The 19,693-nt window shown below is 39.9% G+C and overlaps 1 protein-coding gene across 7 annotated transcripts in view; it reads right to left on the bottom strand.

The window, feature by feature from the left end:
• Snx29 (sorting nexin 29) overlaps positions 1-19,693 on the bottom strand; it is a 560,183-nt gene that overhangs the window by 479,848 nt on the left and 60,642 nt on the right. For 5 of the 7 annotated variants that reach the window (XR_010039850.1, XM_063226557.1, XM_063226558.1 and 2 more), the window contains exons 5-7: positions 4,713-4,893; positions 2,113-2,183; positions 561-809 (exon numbers count right to left, since the gene is read on the bottom strand). Coding sequence is in view for 6 of the 7 variants with exons in the window: in XM_063226557.1 (XP_063082627.1) it covers positions 561-809; positions 2,113-2,183; positions 4,713-4,893 (501 nt within the window). In the remaining variant the exon portion in view is untranslated. Of the gene's footprint in view, positions 1-560; positions 810-2,112; positions 2,184-4,712; positions 4,894-14,999; positions 15,362-19,693 lie in introns of those variants that run through there. The other 2 variants (XM_063226560.1, XM_063226561.1) reach the window with 2 other exon arrangements.

Genomic DNA, 19,693 nt, shown 5'->3' with positions numbered 1-19,693 from the left:
CCTCACAACCTAGATTCAAAGGTGACATCTCTTTCTTCAAACCTTTACAACAAGTGCGATGATATTCATTCTCCAAAGCACCCTATACTTGGCTATACTTAACGTAAGAATAATAAGTTATTTGTATAATTTGTCTTTAAATATATCCCCTCACCCACCTTAAAGGTGACTATTAATAAATGCTGGCCATCTGTCTACTTATAAGCACAAGGAACACAGTGAGTGCGTGAGTTAGTGAGTGAGTGAGTGAGTGAGTGAATGAATGAATGAATGAATGAGGATCAATCTATCTGGGTTTCCATCACTATCACCCCTCACTTCTAGTTTTCTCTGACTAAACTGTTTGCTTTCATTCTCCATTATTTTCACATCCAAGGCAATCTGACTTCCTTTGGCATGATATGAATAAGAAAAATAAACACAAACATGAACTGAAGATACAAGTGTAAAAAACTTTATTCTGCTTGGAATGACTTTCAGATAATGAGGGTGTCCCCCTCAGCGACTTGGTTCTTCCTTTAACGTACCCCCCTGTGACCCAAGTACCTATCCTTGCTCACCAGCACTGACGTTCTTAGACACAACAGGCAGAGGGTCAGTCTCCTGCTCGGGTTTGATGAGGATGGATACAGCAGAGGAGGCTGTGATCTCTCTGAGAAGACTGCTCACTCCTTGTGTGGATTCCTTCAGCAAGGAAGTCACATTCTGTGTTGACTCCTTTAAGAGGTCAGAGACGGTGGGCGCAAACTTACTTTGCCCATTTAAATCCTTGTTGTCGATGTTAATGGCAAAAAGTATGGAGTTTAGACCTGCCCAAAGAAAGGGAAAGTCTAGAGTGTTTGTTGTTAAGCAAATCTACCTCCATCAGTAGAAACAAGGTACAAACAACATAAAGACATATACTGATCTTCAAACAACAAGAGCATGTACTGATCTTCAAAGATTAATAAAAACCTTGGCTATACTTAACATAAGAATAGAGAGTGAACACCAGTTATCACATGAACTTAAATCTTCCCAGATTGCCTCCCTGCAGGTAAGGAACACAAATACAATCAATCACCCATGAGCAGATGAAGGCATAGTCTCTGGAATCAGACTGTGTGGGGTGAACCCCACCACTGCTACTTACTAATTCAAAACCATGGGCAAGCAACCTATGATCTCCCTGAATTTTAGTCTCCTTAGCTGTAGAACGGGGACAGTATATCTCTCTCACAGGATTTTAAGTATTAAAAAAAAAATCACCTACCAGAAACACTTGGCTCAATTAGTAATTAAAATATGTACCAATAAGGGCTGGGGATTTAGCTCAGTGGCTCAACTGCTTTACTGGTAGTGTGAGGTTGTGAGTTCAATTCCTGGTTACCCCCCCCCCAAAATACAAATAATATCACTATAATCACATTAGGCAAAAATTTAAATTGGTTACTATGACCTACAAAGGAAATCACCATCAACTATGCGGTTTTTCTCATCCTCAGATAAGGCTAACATAACTTCAGTATTTGAGGCTGAAGTGTAAGCTTTTAAGACAAAAATTTAAAAGGAATCAATGAAGAATTTGCAAGAAAGATACAAGTCACCCACTTCTGTCTGACTGATTCCATCTTTCATCCATTGAGTAAAAGTCAAATACCAAAAGTATTTAGCATTCAACAAGTTACATCAGTCTAAGGCTTTCACATTGACATATCCATATATGTGACTCTTAACATCATATGACTCTCATAACCCTAAAATGTTATTTGGGGAAATATCAGGATTCTCATTTCATAGAAGAGGAAAGCAAAGGTAACAAAGATGATGGCCAGCAAGGTATAGAGCCAGGATTCAAAGGAAGACCCCTATCTCTAATTCTCTGGCTCTTTATATTATAACTACCAAGCCACAACCAAAACCCATTAACCTATGCTTTTTCTTCCAAAAAATCAAATTCTAGATAAACATACTCCACCCTCAAATCACTAAAAGAAGGACAATGGTGAGTGAATCATTAAATTGATACAAGACAAAGAAAATCACAGCATCCCTTGGGGCTATAAATTCACTCCCAGACAGCCTTCTCTGCTGACCAAGTTTCCCAGGACCCCTAACTTTGGCCAGGCTTACCAGCTGCCATGGTAGGAAGCATGCTAGACCTTTCTTCATCCATTACGAAAGACCAGTCTTCATAAAACGTGCTGCAAAGTCAAAGAAACAGAAAATGTTTTTTAATAATAGCTCTCTGCATCCACTACCTAGACAATTCCATTAGGCAGTTCCTTGAAAAAGCTGTGTCTGGTCAGGCATCCCAGAGAAGATAACACTATGTCTGAAGCCTCTGCTGCTTTGAAATTTCTGATTATACATAGAGGTCTGAATGCATACATCCTAGGACTTACTCACTGTTCCTCTGAGACCTCAGGGTTTAGAGTACTGAAATAGACATAGGCAAATGTGTTTATAAGGAAGTGAAGTAGAAGACAGACACACAGATGACTTCCACTCAAGCAAGATCCCCAAGAGACAAACAGGAAATTCAAGCTAGCCAACAGGGTTCACCTGACTTAATTAAAACAGGAAACAATTTAAAATTAGAGAGCACCACAGCTCCACCAACCACAGCATTCATTTATAGTACCTCCTGGGCTACCAACCCCACAGCCCAAATATCCCTAAAAAAGACGGACAGGCTTAAAAAGCCTCATGAATCTAAATAGCAGCTGGGGGGAGAAGGTGTCAGAGAAGCTTGTACAACCCATTCAAAGTTATCCAGCCAATAAATACTACAATCAGGGCTTAAAACCTTGTCTACCAAATCCAGTTTCCAAGCTCTTTATATGACTCCCTGTAAAGCAATAACCACAAAATAATCTTAATGCCCTGACTTCCCCACCAGGTCATAGAATTCTAAGTTAATGGAGTCAAAGATCAATTTTACTAGAGTCAAGTGAGTGTGGAGTGACCTGTATCTCAGTGAGAGACTAGAAAAAGTTATCTGCTGATGAGACTGAATACAGTAAACAGACAGAAAAAAGACACATTGTTTCCAATATACTTACCCAGAAAAATGTTAGTAGAAGCAAAAACCACAAGGTCAGGCTGGTATTTCAACTGTACCTGACTCTTACAGTTATGACCCTTTGAATAGATGAGCCAGTTTGAATTTGGCTTCCCCACACTGAATTAGGTGTAAGTAGCTAATGATTCAGGGAAGGTCCACTGTATTTCTCAACTATAATTAACTTCAACTTTCCACTGTTAAACTCAATTTTGGTATGCAAATGTGAATTATTTACAAATAATCAGCTGGTGTGATTCACAAAAATTCATTTTAAGGAACCCTGAGTATATTCTTCTTAACTAACATGGATTAGTGCTCAGAGGTATAGACAGACTTTCCTCAGCCTCTTGACTCTGGCCCTGAGTAGCACTTCCGTGACCAATGTCTGCCATCCTGGCTCTCAAATCCTCCCATTTCAGAGCCACAGGATCTGAGAACATTTGGATGAGGTGTCACAGAACAATAAACGCGTTACTGGTAGAGTAGTGACTACGACAACACAAGCCAAAGGGCCAGGAACACTGGGCAAGATGCAAAATCAAGTAACTGCACCATGGTGCTGATAAAATGCCAGATTGTTGAATTAAATGAAATCCCAAAACTAAGGACCAGGGTACTGCTGATATGAAAGGCATTCAAGGAACCAGGGCACAGGTGATCACTGTCTTTTTTTACCACCAGGTGACACAAAACATGGCTAGTCCACCATTCTCAGAGAGAGAGTAGTAGCCAGAGTCAAAACAGAGAGATCTAAACATGATCAGTTGCAAAACAAAAAAAGACAATAAAAAAAATGCCAACATGTTCAAGCTAGGTCTGTATACATTATGAGTGATTTAAAATTTTATGTCAGTGGGTTCTACAACATTTTCAACTGTTTTTAAGGTGACTGTACTATCATTGTGCTCTTACTCAGAGCCACTGCCGTGGGTTAACTATGCTTCCCATCGTGTCATGCGTGGCCGTAGTCATATGCCTTGCCATGGCCAGTGAGACAGCAGTGGAAAAAACCCAAGCTGTACCAGTCAGTGCTTAGTTCAAACATGACTCCTATTTATACCCTGACTCTACACAACTCACAAATGAAACATATGTAGAGAAGAGCCTGTGGTCATCATGAACCCCTGAGGAGTGAACGCTTTGACATGACAGGCATGCAGCACAAGAAAGAAATAAACTCGCTTGTTTCACGTCACTGAGATTTTTGAGCTATCTGTTACTGACCTGTACAAAGAATGAATTTTATGTTTACTACCAAGGGAAAAACCCAAAGATTTTAATAAAAACAAAAGACTTCCTTCCCTTACTTAAAACTTCCCTATGCCTTTTCAGTCAGCGTGGGATTGAATGCATAAAACAATCTCAAATGAAAATTTCATGAGATGAAGGTGAGCAGGTAAGAAAACTGCTCTCTCCATCCCTGAAGTCTTCATGATAATAATAAGCGCTGACTGAGTGCTGCTCTATGCAGGTACCATGCAGACATTTTCAATAGACATTCACACTGATTCTCCAAGTGCCCACAAAACAGCTAAAGGACAAACCCATTTACACAGGGGTCAGGACTGGGCCACAAATCCAGGAGATCTGACTTCGTCTGGACTCTGCCATCTTCAGCCCTGGCTCCAATGCATCCCTTCCCAAAAACCATCCCGCTGCTGGGTACCTGAGCCTGCCACGGTCAGCCAGAAGCATATGCAGGTAACGCTCCAGGGAGTGCTCGTTGAGGGCGCAGCGAAGCCAGGCCCGGCCCCGGCCCACGTCGGAGGCAATGTGGCGCAGGGAATAGAAGCGCTGCAGCTCGTGTTTGTTGAGGACCTCCTTCACATAGTACCAGAACACGGGCTCTGGGGAGAGAGGGCACCGGCTATGTCACTTAGCCTGCAACACTTACCATTTTCTGAGTAATGGTTTGTAGGCAACTTTGTGAATTGGAAAAGAGCTACTTCCTTAGCATAGAGAAGGTGAAAGATACAGAGAAATATTCAAAAATAAAATGACTACAAGCCAGGCGTGGTAGTGCATGCCTGTAATCCCAGCACTCTGGAGGCTGATCACACGATCACACGAGTCAAGGCCAGCCTAGGATACTTAGTGAATCAAGACCAGTCTCAAAAAATAAATAAAAATAAAATAAAATAAAGACTCCAAAAACGATCATACAGAGAGTACCATTACTAGCTAACATCTTACAGAATTTCCATCCAATCTGTCTACTTGCACCTATTTTTTCCTTGGGGGGAGGGATACTGGGCATCGAATTTACAATCTCACATTTGCTAGGCAGGCACTTGCGCCACAAAACTAAATCCCTGCCCCCAGCACCTATTTATTTTGCACAAAAATGATTCCAGAAAATATATCTTATTTCTGAAGCTATGAATGGTACTTAACACAGCAAAAGAGCCTTTGTAATTGTGATTACATTACAAATCTGGAAATAGGAAGATTATCTTGGCTAATATCTGTGGACCCAAATAGTGACAAGTATCTTTATAAGGAGGCAGGGAATGTTTTGACTCACAAAGGAGAAGGTGGTATGACCAGGGAAGCTAAGATTAGAATGATGTGACCAAAGCCAAACAATGCTGACAAATAATAAAAGGTAGAGGAGTCAAGAATGGATTCTGCTCTGCAGCCTCCATCCTCCATAGAGTTAGGAATCAGCCTATCCAAGCAAAACTGATCATGGACTTTTGGCCTCCAGAGACAAAAGAGAATAAATCTGTGTTGTTTGAACACCATCAACATTAAGTCAGGCACAATGGCATGCACTTATTGTTCCAGTTGCTCAGAAAGTTGTAGCAGGAAGATCATTAACCCAATGATTCAAGGCCAGCCTGGGCAAATAGCAAGATCCCATCTCAAAAATAAATAGCCACCAATTTTGTAGTAATTTGTTCTATTGGTCATTAAAAACAAGTGTATCCTACTACAATGTTGTATCCTGATTCACTTTTGGACTAGACCATAAACTTTTTCCTACTACGATTAAAAGTCTTCAGATATACCCACGTAATCCCAGTATTTGGGAGCTTGAGGCAACAGGATCATGAATTCAAATATAATAGTTATTTCTGAATAAAACATAACAGTTACTTCTTTTTTTTTTCTTTGTACCACAGATTGAACTCACAACCAGGCAGGCACTTATGCCGCTGAGCTAAATCCCCAGCCCCAAGAACAGATATCACTCTCAGTCACCAGAGATCAAATATTTATTTACTTTTAGGGGTATACTAGGGATCAAACTCACAACCTCATGCTTGCCAGGCAGGCACTTACGCCACTGAGCTAAATCCCCAGCCGCCATAACAGTTATTTCTGTTTTAAAGAATATGACACACTACCAATATTCCCACTATTTAGCAAATAATACTTTATACATAAATAATTATTCTCCTTTCTAGCTCCTTAGAAGGGATTTTCATAGGCTGAATTTCTAGATCTAGGAGTAGGAACAGGCTTTAAGAGAAATCTTAAGTTTGTTAATTTGCACTCATAAAACAGTCATTTTTTTTCCAGCACAGATTCATTTAACTTAAAAGTCCTTATAAAATATTCTTATAATTACATATAACTTCCTCAAATCCACCTTTCTTATCCACATGCACAGCTTTTTCCCACAGTTGTAACTCTAGTGTATAGCTAATTTTGGGATCTATTTTCTTCTCTTAACATTGGTTCAACACTTTTTCATGCTGCCAATAATAAGGCAGCAGCAGTAGCTACAATTCATTGAGTGTTAGCTACAGGTATGCATATGCACCAGTCATCACACCCAACATTGTACATCTCGTAACAACCAAGGCCATCTCCATATCAAAGATGAAGCCTGGATAGGTGAAGAACCCGTACAGCAATACTGTACACAGTTAGTAAACGGTATAACTGAAGACAAAGTCAGAGGTAACTGCACACTACTAAACACATTTTGCCTCATATAATAAGAAAACTTAATCTTCTTCAAAATGAGCATGTTCCAAGAAGGCAGAATTTTGGGGCATGGGATAAAAAAATAATCAGACATGTTATACACATGTACCAATTCCCTCAAACAAACATCACTATCATGAATTGCAATCATTTAATTAAAAATGTTTTCTTAAAGAGCATGTTCATAACTGCTTAATATTCCAATGCAGTAAAATCTGAGTGTCTATAGCTATACCCAGTTTCCAGTCCTTGAGCTAACAAGTCCAGAGATCCGTCTGAGGATGTGGTACTCTTTGAACCTTAAAAGAACACAAATATACACAGTTCCAGAAACTGGGCACCAGGTTAATAATCATTCTACTGTTTCAATCCAACTGAACAAGGATTGACTGCATTCTTCCTGTGAGCCATGAGTTGGGCTGGCCTTGGGTACCAGGTATCAACAACAAGGACTCATCCCTAAAGGCACTTCCAGTCTAGTAGGCAGGACAAACAAGTGAAGAGATTGTTCAGCTGACTAATCCCAGGCAAATCATTCAACTATGCTGAGTCTCGGGCACCTCTCCCATAAATTCAAAAGTACAGACTGATCTAGGGTTACTGGGGTTATTAGAGAACAGGGAGATCTAGCGCTGAGTATAATGCCCAGCTTATGGTAACCAACCACTATGTGCTTAATAATTACCTACCCAGAAAAGGACATTTCTGTGGCTTCCTCTTTTGCTGTTAACAGGATCTTAATATATGCATATGTATGCATGTGCATATACATTTGTGGATCTAGCCACCCTTTGGAATTCTTTAGAACAAACTTTCCAGAACAATCGACAAGACCATCAATAGGCAACTCTCTCAGAACTGTCTCCTGTCTCAAACTTTATATGTGAAGTTAATCCCCTTCCACAATTTGTCAGATTAGCACAAAGCACACAACTGCACAAAACGGCTTTGTTCCCACTCTCCAGTTCTCTCAAACTGGGACAGGAGAATTTAGAGAAAGCTTCATGCCCCAAGACAGCCGCCAATGATGTGTTTTGAAACACTCAGCCAGCCAGCTGCAATTCCATCACATTTCAGATCAAGTGACTCTCACCTGCATCCTGCCTGTCTTGAAAAATGCAGTCACCTCACTCTGACCTTGAGTGCACATGAACACTCTACAGTGTTTTCACCTTTCTATCTTGCAAATTGCTTACTGCTACAGAATTCTTTTTAAAGCCTGCTGGAGCGATGCTGACGATGATAAGCATTAACAGGGCTCCATTTCCACTGCCAGAATTAATGTGGTCTATTTAAAGTGCAGCTCAGCAGGCAGTGTCCATAATTTAATTTGGGGATATATACCAATCTGCTTTGAAACATGGGATACGATCCAAAAAGCATGCAAAGACTCTTGGTTCTCTGAACCCCTAAAGCAACTGCCAACAAGGACAAGCGCCAGGACTGGGGAGCAGAAGTGAGCTGCCTAGGGGTACTTGTTAATAAGGGGTGACTAGTAACATTGGCTTTTGGCAAAGTTTCTAAGAGGCCTCAGCTTTCACTGACAATGCCAAGAATTCACACTTTGGAAAGACAAATACTTTGCCTCAAATCGTAGTTGAGGCATTGTGTGACCTTTGGTGACTTACTGTGTCTTTTATTTTCCTCATCTATACAATGGGGATTATAATACTTACCTCTAAGGATTGTTATCATGGAAAAATGAGAAAATGAGAACATATACAATGTGTATCCTCTAAATGCTAGTTAGCCCTAAATACCTGTCATATAATTGGCATTTAATGGGAAATAGTTTTCACTATCATTAATATATGAGTATTTCAAAAGACGTTATTGGCTGCTGGCTCAGGGCATAAAGCTCTTCCAGATTCCCCTGTACCAGTTTGACAGAAGTGAAGAATGGAAACAAAGCTGTTTTGCACAGTGCAGTAAAACAGGAGGTAAAAGCCTAGGCACAAGACACGTAAGCAGCATCCCTACCTCTCTTCCAGTAAAGAGTATGCCTCTTTCCCATAGGAAACATACTCTACTGAGTTCCTTGTGAAGTGGCCTTCAGCACTACATCATCCTCTTCTTCCTCTGGCAATACCAGGCCACAACAGGGAGCATACCTCCAACCCTCATCCTCAACCTGACTCTATTTATACTTTGTTCATTATGAACTTTTTTTAATACTGCATGAAATTGTTTTATATCTTGATTGTTTCATGAAATTGTTTTATCATGAAATTGTTTTATATCTGAGGTTTTTGTTACTCCTTAAATTTTATGACCAAAAAGTCTTACTGACCTCACATTAGTCTCAGCCTTAAACCACAGTCTCCTCCACACAATTTCTATCTGAACCACTGGAAGATGACGCCTGGTTGTCTTTCTGGAACTACTGGAAAACTACTACCTGGATTTATTGCAGAATCCTTCTATTTTTTTTTTAAATGGGGTCTTGCTACGTAGTTTGGGCTAGCCTCTGACTCACAGCAATCCTCCTGCCTCAGCCTCCTGAGTGCAGGGATTACGTGTATGTGCCATGGCCAACAGTACATGCTTTTGTAGTAAAGTTTTATTGGAACACAGTTATATCCATTTGCCCACGTATCATTCAGGGTTGCCTTCCTGCTACATGAGTAGACCTGAGTAATTGTGACAGACATCACAAAGCCTACAAAGTCTAAAATATGTACTATCTGATTCCTTATGGAAGGGAAGAAGTTTGCTGACTTTTGTTCTACAAGTAGAAGTTCCAACGATCATGTATACCTGAAGCCAACTGCAGTCATTTTGCCCCTACCATACAGACATGGTCCTGCAAAGACTTTGACTATAGAGAAGCTGTTTTGAGAGATAAAAACAGATGTGGGAGAACACAGGGCCCCTGAATCCAGCTGAACTCCAATTAGATTTCTTAGTTACTTGAGTTAAATGTGCCTTTTAGTCTAAAGAGACTGTCGTTTAAATAGGAACCACACAATAAAACACACATGATGTACATAAATATGATTTTTTGGCTTTTTAAAAAACTGTGGTAAAAAATGCATAATAAAAGTCACCATTGTAAATATTTTTAAGTGTATGATTCAGTGTCATTAAGTCTATTTCACAGTGTTCTACAATGATCGCCACTAACTACTTTTAAAACTTTTTTTTCCCAAACAGAAACTCCATGTGCATAAATAATGACTCCCATATTTTTCCCCCTTCCTGGCCTCTGGTACAGACTTTCTGTGTCCATAAATTTGACCAGTCCAGGTAATTCATATAAATGGAATCATATGGTATCTGTCCTTTTATGTCTGGCTTCTTTGAATAATGTTTTTGAGATTCATCTACTTTATAGCATGAATTAATACTTTAGCACTCTTATGGCTTCATTTCAATGGGAAATCTACTGAGCATCAAAAACTAGGACTTCTGAAACTTGTGCCTCATGTCCTTTTGATAGCACCATACCCCGTGCTAAAGAGCCATGTACATTCTGAGAGGAGTACAGTAAAGGACCCACTGGAACAGCTTAACTGGGCAATTATGGTAGAAAAATTGAAAACTCTGATGCCAAAGCTAAGTATTCATTTATGGGACATCATGATTAAACACCTTTGCCAGGCGTGGTGGCACACACCTGTAATCCCAGAACTTGGGAGGTTGAAGCAGAAGGATTACTGTGAATTCAAGGCCAGCCTGGACTACAAAGTGAGTTCAAGGCCAACCTAAACTGCACAGTGAAACCCTGCCTCAAAAAAGGCCAATAAATAAATAAATAAATAACAGATTAAAAACCTCTGAAACAGCCACAGGCCAAATATGCCCAAGAAGCATTAGTCCAGCTGTACCGGATCTTAACACACTGGAACACTTTCATGCCTCCTACATAGCTCTTAGCCCAAGCCTTTGCCAGACCAGATATTAAAGAACTTCCCCAGAACCTGTGCACATTTCCATACCCTAATGACCCACAGTTTTAGAGCAAGACCATAAAGAATAGTGCCCTGGTTTCTGGCTTTCTCAAAGGGCCAGCTGTTCCCCACGAGCGTTAAATCATTTCTATACCCCCTGGATGGTATTTTCTCTGTCCCTCTGACAGATATCCTTCCATGTTCTCTTTCACCAATAGATTTGCAAGTCCATGACAACAACAGAGAAACACAAAGAGGGAACTGAAAGCATTACAGGGAGGGGAGGAGTGGACTTCCCCTTACAGTCTAAAGGATGTGCTGTCCAGGCACATGTAGCTTCCTCCAAAATTAATTTTCTACAGAAATGAAATTGTTACCCAACGTGACTCAATGAAGCAAAATATAAACACTGCTTTGAGCTAAATGCAATCAACCGTCTTCAAAAATCCCCACAGAGGATCACGGAAGTCAATCTATCTAATTTCACAGTGAGTAGTATATTAATAGACTTCTTCCAATTGACTGTGACTGTAAAGACGTGCACAGAAAGCAGAGGGCTTCCCAGGAAAGTGAGTCACATATCCTAAAGTGTGCAGATATTCTGAAGACAACAGAGGCATTATGGTAACCACTGTTGATTTTGTATTGTTCTGAAGTCCTGTGTCACTTATATTGGTTTGCTTTGATTGGCTTTATTGTTTTGTTTTGCTTGGTTTTATTCTCTTTAAAATAAAAAAAATGTTAAATACTAATAAAAATAAATAAAACTAAAAGCAATAGACATTGTGCTTTTAAAAAACACAACTTTCCAAAACTCACATATAAAGAGATAGAAAATCTAAATCATGCTATAGCTATTAAAGAAAGTAGGGTCAAGGATGTAGCTCAGCAGCACAGCACCTGCCTGACAAGTGTCAGGCCTGAGTTTGATTTCCAGTACAGAAAAAGAAAGACAGACAGACAGACAGACAGACACACAGAAAGAAACTAAGAAAGAAAGAAAGAAAGAAAGAAAGAAAGAAAGAAAGAAAGAAAGAAAGAAAACTCATTGGGAAACCTTCCTATAAAAAATCTCCAATTCTACCTCCATCAGTAAATTATTCCACTTGATGAAGAAAAATGTCAACTGTACACAAACTCATCTACAAATAGAAAACAAGAGAAACACTTCCCAACTTATTTTATAAAGCCTGAATAACCTTGACTCTAGATTATGACAAGGAAATTACAAGAAAATAAAGTAATACATCAATCTATTCCATAAACATAGATGAAAAAATCTTAAAATCAAATCTAAAATACATGTCATTGCCTGGCTGGGCTTATTCTAGAAATAAAAGAAAGATTTAACACACAGAAGTCAACCTCAATAGATGCAAACAAAGAACCATTTGATAAAATCCAACATTTGTTCATAACAAAAATTCTTAGTGAGTTATAGACTAGAACTGTCCTAATTAGATAAATCTTTTCTTCTGAGATCAGGACTAAGACAAAGATGCTCATATTTCCAATGTTATCCTACAGAGTACAATAAAGTAATAATATATATATATATATACATTGAAAGTGAAGAAATAAAATTCATTACTTATAACACAAGAAGAAAAAGAGAAGGGGGGGGCAAAGGTTTAGCTCAGTGGTGCAAGCGCCTGCTTAGCAAACACAAGGTCATGAGTTCGATCCTTGGCACCAAAAAAAACAGAAGAAAAAGAAAAGGAAACTAAAACTATACCTGTAAATATCCAAATAATTGACAAGGTGAATTTTCAAATGCATATAGAAATGTAAAAGTCCAAGAACACCTAACCTTAAATAACAAAGTCAAAAGACTTACACTTACCAGATATAAAAATATATTTTCATAAAAATATACTACTCAAGGCAAGGCGATACTGGCACAAGAATAAGTAAACTAATGGAATACAATACAAAGCCAGAAACATACCTAAAAATATATAAACACCTGATTTATGACCCAAGTGACACTTGAGGGCACTTAAGAAAAAACAATCAATAAACACTGTTTAGTCAATTGGTATTGATAAAGGAGAAAAAATAAATTTTCTCATACAAAAATAAATCCTAGCTAAGACAAAACTAGAAAACTAACACATAAAGTCTTCATGACTTTGGAATAAGCAAAGACTTCTTAACCAGGACAGAAAACCTGTAACAATAACACAACAGATAAACTAGACAATTAAAATGAATATTTCTGGCCATCAACAAATATTAAGGAATGAAAAGTAAGCTACAAAGAAAAGATGTATGTAGTGCTTTTATAGGAAGGAAGGACTTGTGTCTGAAATACAAATCAATTTTTTAAAAACTGGTAAAATATTTGGACAATTACTTCACAAAAGAGGATGTCTGAATGGCAAATAAGCATTAAGAGACAGGGATCAGCAGCATTAGTCATCAGGAAATGACAAAACCACAACAAAATACTACACACCCTTCAGGACAGTTTTAAGGTGGCAGGGATGTGAGGCCACACAACTCTGGTACAAGACTGACATGATGGAAATGGGAAGTGATGTGACGATGCTCAAGGTACATGCTGAAGCTCAAAGTACATAAGCCCTCTGCCACGAATTTCACTCCCAGACCCACATATGTTCACCAACCCACAGGGACAAAAAACAATCCTAACAGCACTATTCATAATAGCCCCACACTGGACATGCCTCAGATGGTTTTAATAAAGTAAGTAAATACACTAAAACACTAATCATCAATGAAGGCAAATGAACTACTAGAATATCAGCAACACAGAATCTCATAAAACAACACCAAGTAACAGAAACTAAACACACACACGAACACAGTAAGCTAAATTCAAAATTAGGCAAAATAAATCCATGGTGTAAGAAGCCAGAGCAGTGGTTACCTTTGGGGAAGAAGTGCACAGAGGAACTGGGACAGGGCAGGAGGAGGCTTCCAGCATCCTGGTAATACTCTATTTCTTGATCATAAATAGCAACATGAATGGACTGAATAGCAACAATAATGGACTGATAACACACTGAACTACACACTTATGCTTGTGTATTTACTGGCCTCTACACACTTCTCAAAATTTAGGTTAAAACTATACATCATTGCAACACAGGAAAGGAGACAATAGGACTCTATAAAGTGAGTTATCACACATTTAAGTAGTTCTTTATTATGGATCATGACCCAAAAGATCAAGATGTGGGAACAACAAGTATGCTCCTCCCAAGTACTCCCAAGTACAGTAAGAAAAACACAGCATGGTGTAACAATAAAAGGCAATCAACACTATTTCAATTTCAGGTATAACAGGGAGAAGTATAGACTATGGTGAACAAGAGCACATTTGCCCCAGCTATAGAGGCAGAGAGTGCTCTGCTCCAACCAGACCAGCAGTGCAAATGTGGGGCCAGAGTCACAGACTGCAGTTTAACAAAAGCTGGAACCCATAATTCAACATCAAATTCCACAATTTTTAAATGTTTTCAACTATAAAAAGAATTTAAGTGAAGGCCAAGAGCATCAGTTCCTAAACTCAGTCCTCCATGAACCTAAACCCCGAGAATCAAATGCAATCATGCCTCTGGCAGCATTAAGCATCGCCTATTCTGTGGTGATTTTCAACAATGTAATTCTAGTCAGTCATTACTTCGTGGTTCAGCTTTTCTCTCTTCAGACGACAGTGTCCCTCACCTGTAGACAAAGCTAATACAATAGTGCCATGCATTAATCCACCATTTTTTATTCCATTCTGTCACTGTGAATTTAGTTAACTGGGCTAGAGTGGTCCACGGAACACAATAATTAGTATCAGCCTGCTGTTACAAAAGAGGAAGGGGTAAAAAGGCCAGGAATTTGAAGTCAATCTGACTTGAGATTAAAATCCTCAGCTCTGCCTCTACCAGCAGTGAGAATTTTGGCAAATTATTAATTAACTTGAGTCACAATTTCATCATAAGAAAGGAAAACAGACAGAGACAGACAGACACCACTGCCTACCCTGGAAAGTTGTTGTGCTGTCATCATGGGCTATCACTGATAGCAGCTTGATAGCAGCTCTGTACCTAGATATTGTAGCAGCTTTCTCAGAAAACCCCCACCATTCACAAGGCAGGTCTTGAGATTACCTTATTTTGTACTTGAGTAAACAGGATGAGAGAAGTGATGTCCCAGAGAATTCATACGACAAGTCATGGTCACAGGTATTTTGACCTTGTTGTCTGACTCTAGAGCTAGACCATAAAGTGCCCAACCTTTCAACTAGCAGAAGGAAGGCTGAGGATCATTTACATCAGTCCTCTTCAGATTTCATTTTCTTTATTCGGCCCAAAAGGGTCATTCTAACAGTTTTAAGAACAGGCACTGGGAGCTACTGATCTGGTCTGCTCCTAATTCAAAACAGTCGAAAAACTATGAACCCTCCTTTCTCATGAGGATTAATGAATCATTCACTAGAACAGTGATGGAAAACCTTCTAGAGACTAAGTGCCCAAACTGCAATCCAAAACCCACTTATTTATGCCAAGTGCCAACACTGCAATTAAACCCAAACGCTTAAGTTTTAGTTTAGAAAAAAATTATACAACACATGATGGCCTCACAGAGGGGGCTCTGTGTGCTCACTGTGGCATGCATGGCATAAGTTCACCATCCTGCACTAGAAGGAAACAGGTCCTAACCACCTAAGGACCATCTGGCAGCCCATAACTGGTTAATTAACACTGCTCACAAAAAGGACAATGAAGCCGGTGTAGTGGCTCACGCCTGTAATCCCAGCACTTGGGAGGCTGAGGTGTGAGAACTGTTTCAAGTTCGAGACCAGCCTGGGCTACAAAAGTGAGCTCAAGGCCAGCCTGAACTGCATAGCGAGACCCCATCTCAAAAAGACAAAAAAAAAAAAAAAAAAAAAAAAAGACAATGAAATGTTTGGCAGCCCTCAAGGACTAAACTAGTTTGGTCTGTTCCCTCTTCAAACTGGCATAGGCTGTCCAGCACATCCTCATCAGCAGAACAGAGCCTCAGCATATTCAACCCCTCTTCTAGGTGCAGATGGAAGACTCATAGTAAGACATGAGAGGTAACAAGAATTCAACTGCTAGAGATGCCTTGCAAACTGCTGGTGTTCCCTTGATTATCAGGACCAAGTAAAAATGATAAGGACTTTGGTCTAGATAGGAACAGAAAGAATCATTCTTCAGGGGCAAACAAAAGTCCAAAGGAGGATGAACTAAGGTAGAAGTTAAAAAGCTAAAGGATGCCAAGGAGAAAAGAGCAACTGGTTAAACATTTAGTAGGTGTTTCAAGCGAGGCTCTTACTAAATTCTTCTGATAAGCCTTGGCAAAACAAAAACAGCACCTTTCACAGGTGAAAAACTAAAGTTCAAAAGAAAACTTGTCTCACCATCATGACAGACTGGCTCTCAGCTCACTCCAAAGCCTGGATTGCGTCTGCCATGCCCACAATGTCCCTGCCCAGATGGAATCAGACGAGAGCCTCACAGTTTCTTTTAACATATCTAACCTCCAGAGACAGCTAAGATGGCAACCAAAAAGATGGGGACCAGCAAACCAAGGGGTCATAGCAACAAAGCCTTAACAATGGGTCATCCAGAGGCTCAGGGATGTGTCCCCGAGTCAAGAAGCCACTGAGACACCACTGGCTCTGATTTCTACAAAGACTGAGGCCCCTGATGCTGGCTTTTCTCTGAAATAGTACCCTCTTTCCATGGCATTTCATGAAGGGGGCTAGAAGCCCCAAAGAAAACCCAATGGTGTCAGGAATCTCCCTTGAAGCTATCTCTTGACCTCAACAGGAGCCATATTCATTTCTGAAAATGAGCAGCTGTTGAGACAACATTAGGAATCAAAGATTTGCAGGGCTGAGTAAGGAGAAAAGAGACACAGCAACCCAAGGGAGAAGATAGTTAAAGATTCATTTAGGATTTCCACAGACACCTCCAACCAACAGCTCTGACGTTTTGCTGTGAAAGAACTAGCAAAAGATAACAGTTTCTTCAGCAGTAACACTAACACCAACACAAGGACCCAAAAAAAAAAGTCAAAAATTCAGGGCAGCAGCCATAGCAAGAGGAGAAAAAAATCTGCTGTTTGAAATGTGGGAGAAGATGGAGAACATGGCGGACAGATAGCAGAAGCTACGGAGGCTCTCTAAGAGACCCAGCTTAGAATCCAGGAATGGTGCAGAGTGAGGAATCCTAAGCAAGAGGAGATATACCCTGCTGACCCAAGAACCAACTGGGCTGAGAGAAACCAACTGGGAATGCAATCCTGGTGCTATAACAGGAACAGATAAAGCCTCAGCGTGGAAGCTGGAGCCCTCGACATTGGAAGCCGCGATTTGGGTTTCCTGCCACCGCTGCTGCGTCTGAATCGGCTTGGCAGGGAGAAGGCTCGGTGAAAGCTCTGAGAACGGGAATCAGTGAACGGAGTTGAGAGCGGGACGGGCCGGGAGCCGTGCATCGACCTGCGGTGAGTGAGGGAAACTGGGACTCTTCCACAGTCTAGGAGGCTCCAACAGAGGACATTCTGGGACCGGGCAGACTTGCCGGAACAGGGCGCTGTAGTAACCTCAGTCACATATCCCCCTCTCAAGCGGGATTGGTGAGCAGTGCCTAGCCTACATGGCGCTGCTGGCTGGGACCCAGTAGGCTAGCACAACCCAGGTCCCAGCGCCTGGAGGTGCACCCTAGCAGTGAAGCCTTCAGTAGGTTGACCTGGAGGGGCGGGCCCGCATAGGCTGCCCAGTCAGTAACTCCCTGCTGCACTGCGGTGGGCAGGAACACCTAGCCGGTGCAATTCAGTCAGACTGTGGCCAACAGGGAAGGAAGCTGGGCCTCCTATATACACTTGTATTTAAGGAACAAAGAATATGGGAAGAGGGAGAAACAAGAAAGGCTCCTCGGCCCCCAATCCTGAGAAACAGGCAATAGCAGAGACAGCACCAATAGACATAAAGGGCTATCTCCAGAGCCTCATAGATGAATTCAGGAATGAAGTTATTAATGACCTGAAGCAAGACATAAGCAGAATAGTTAGAGAAATGCTAAGCACCACCCAAGAAAAAACAGATGGTGGAATGGAAGAACAGAAAAAAAGGGCAGAATTGTTTGATGGAGAAAACATAGAAAACATAGAATACGTGAAGCAGGTTCAAAGAGATTACCAGGAATCTAAAAACTCTATCAAAAACTGGCATAACAGCTTGAAAGAAACTAAGGACAGATTATCTGAACTGGAGGGCAGAGTTGTAATATGGGAGCATGAAATGAAAAACTTGTTAAAAATAACAAAGAAACAAACAGCAATAATACAAAGACTAGAAGATGATAAGAGGATCTATAACTTAAGAATTAAGAACATAAAAGAAGAAGTAGGGACGAAAACAAATGAACTACAAAAGCTATTCACAGAAATAATCCAGGAGAATTTCCCTAATTTAGCAAAAGGTAAAGATACTCAGATGTATGAGGCATACAGGACCTCAGCCACCTACAACCCAAACAGAGCGACACCCAGGCATATAATAATAAAAATTCCAGAAATCCAATATAAGAACAGGATATTAAAAGCCGTCAAAGACAAGAAACAGATCACTTACAAGGGAACACCAATCAGAATTACAGCAGACTTCTCGGCACAAACCATCAAATCACGAAGAGCATGGGGGGAAATAATTCAAGCTTTGAAAGATAATAACTTCTAGCCAAGATTGATATATCCTGCACAACTGTCCCTAGAAATTGATGGAAAAACAAGGTGCTTCCAGGATAAAGAGGAACTAGGGGAATTTGCAACCACCAATTCAACTCTACAGAGATCACTGCAGGATATTCTAAAAATGAAAAATACCAAGATTCCAGAAACAGTGGCAGAGAGGCCACAATGAATGGAGCAGAAAGTGAAATGAAGAGGACAAACTGACAACTAATGACAAAAAAGAGCTCAACAGAAATGAGGCAGAGAAGGTTGGATGGTAGGAACAGCCATTTTGGAGAAAACAAGACATCATAATAGGTAGTGGTGATTTAATATCCTCTTGTTTTGAAGTCCCATCAAGTTTTTGTTCTTCTGTCTCCATCGGTGTTAACGTGTTGTATCTTATTGGATTTTATTATATGTGATAATATAAACAAAAATTTTTATAGACAAGGAGATTATACAGAAACCATTGTTCATTTTCTGTTAGTTGATTCCAAATACCCTGTAATACTGTCATTCTCTTGAACGGTTTTACATTGTCTTGATATGTTTGATGCTATAGTATACGAAGTTATACCAAAGATTTTAAGGGAAGAGACACTATGGTAACTACTATTATGTCAAGATTATCTTGTGGTGAAACACTATTTTGCTTAAATGGCTATGTTTTGACCTGCGCTGTTTTGTTGTTATGCCCTCTTTTTTATCTCAATCTCCTTTTTATTATCTACTTTTTCATTTTTATCCTTTTAATTAAGGGAAAAATAAATTTAAAAATAGAGGATATATTATAGTAACCCACTTTGATTTCCTATTAACTTGATTTGAAACTCTGTATTGCTCTCACCATCTTGTTTTGACTGATTTTCCTCTATTCTGTTATGCTTGATAGTACCAAGTTTGAAAGTATAGGAACCAACTATGAAGACAGTAAGATTCATTATGACGCCCATTCTGGTTGACTATTATCTTCTTTTGAAGTCCTCTAATGTCTCCAATCTTTTGATTTTATTGGTCTTATTCTTTACTGTTTTGTTCAATTTTATTGTAACTGATGATATAGGCAATTCTTTTTAAGATAACAAGAAGCATTATGGTAACC

This window comes from Cavia porcellus, unplaced genomic scaffold (genome assembly GCF_034190915.1).
Source record: "Cavia porcellus strain 051 isolate PalLab524CR breed Dunkin Hartley unplaced genomic scaffold, mCavPor4.1 scaffold_16, whole genome shotgun sequence".
Taxonomy (NCBI): domain Eukaryota; kingdom Metazoa; phylum Chordata; class Mammalia; order Rodentia; family Caviidae; genus Cavia; species Cavia porcellus.
Note: the sequence above shows the minus strand (reverse complement) of the source record. Positions and strands in the feature narration are given on the sequence as shown.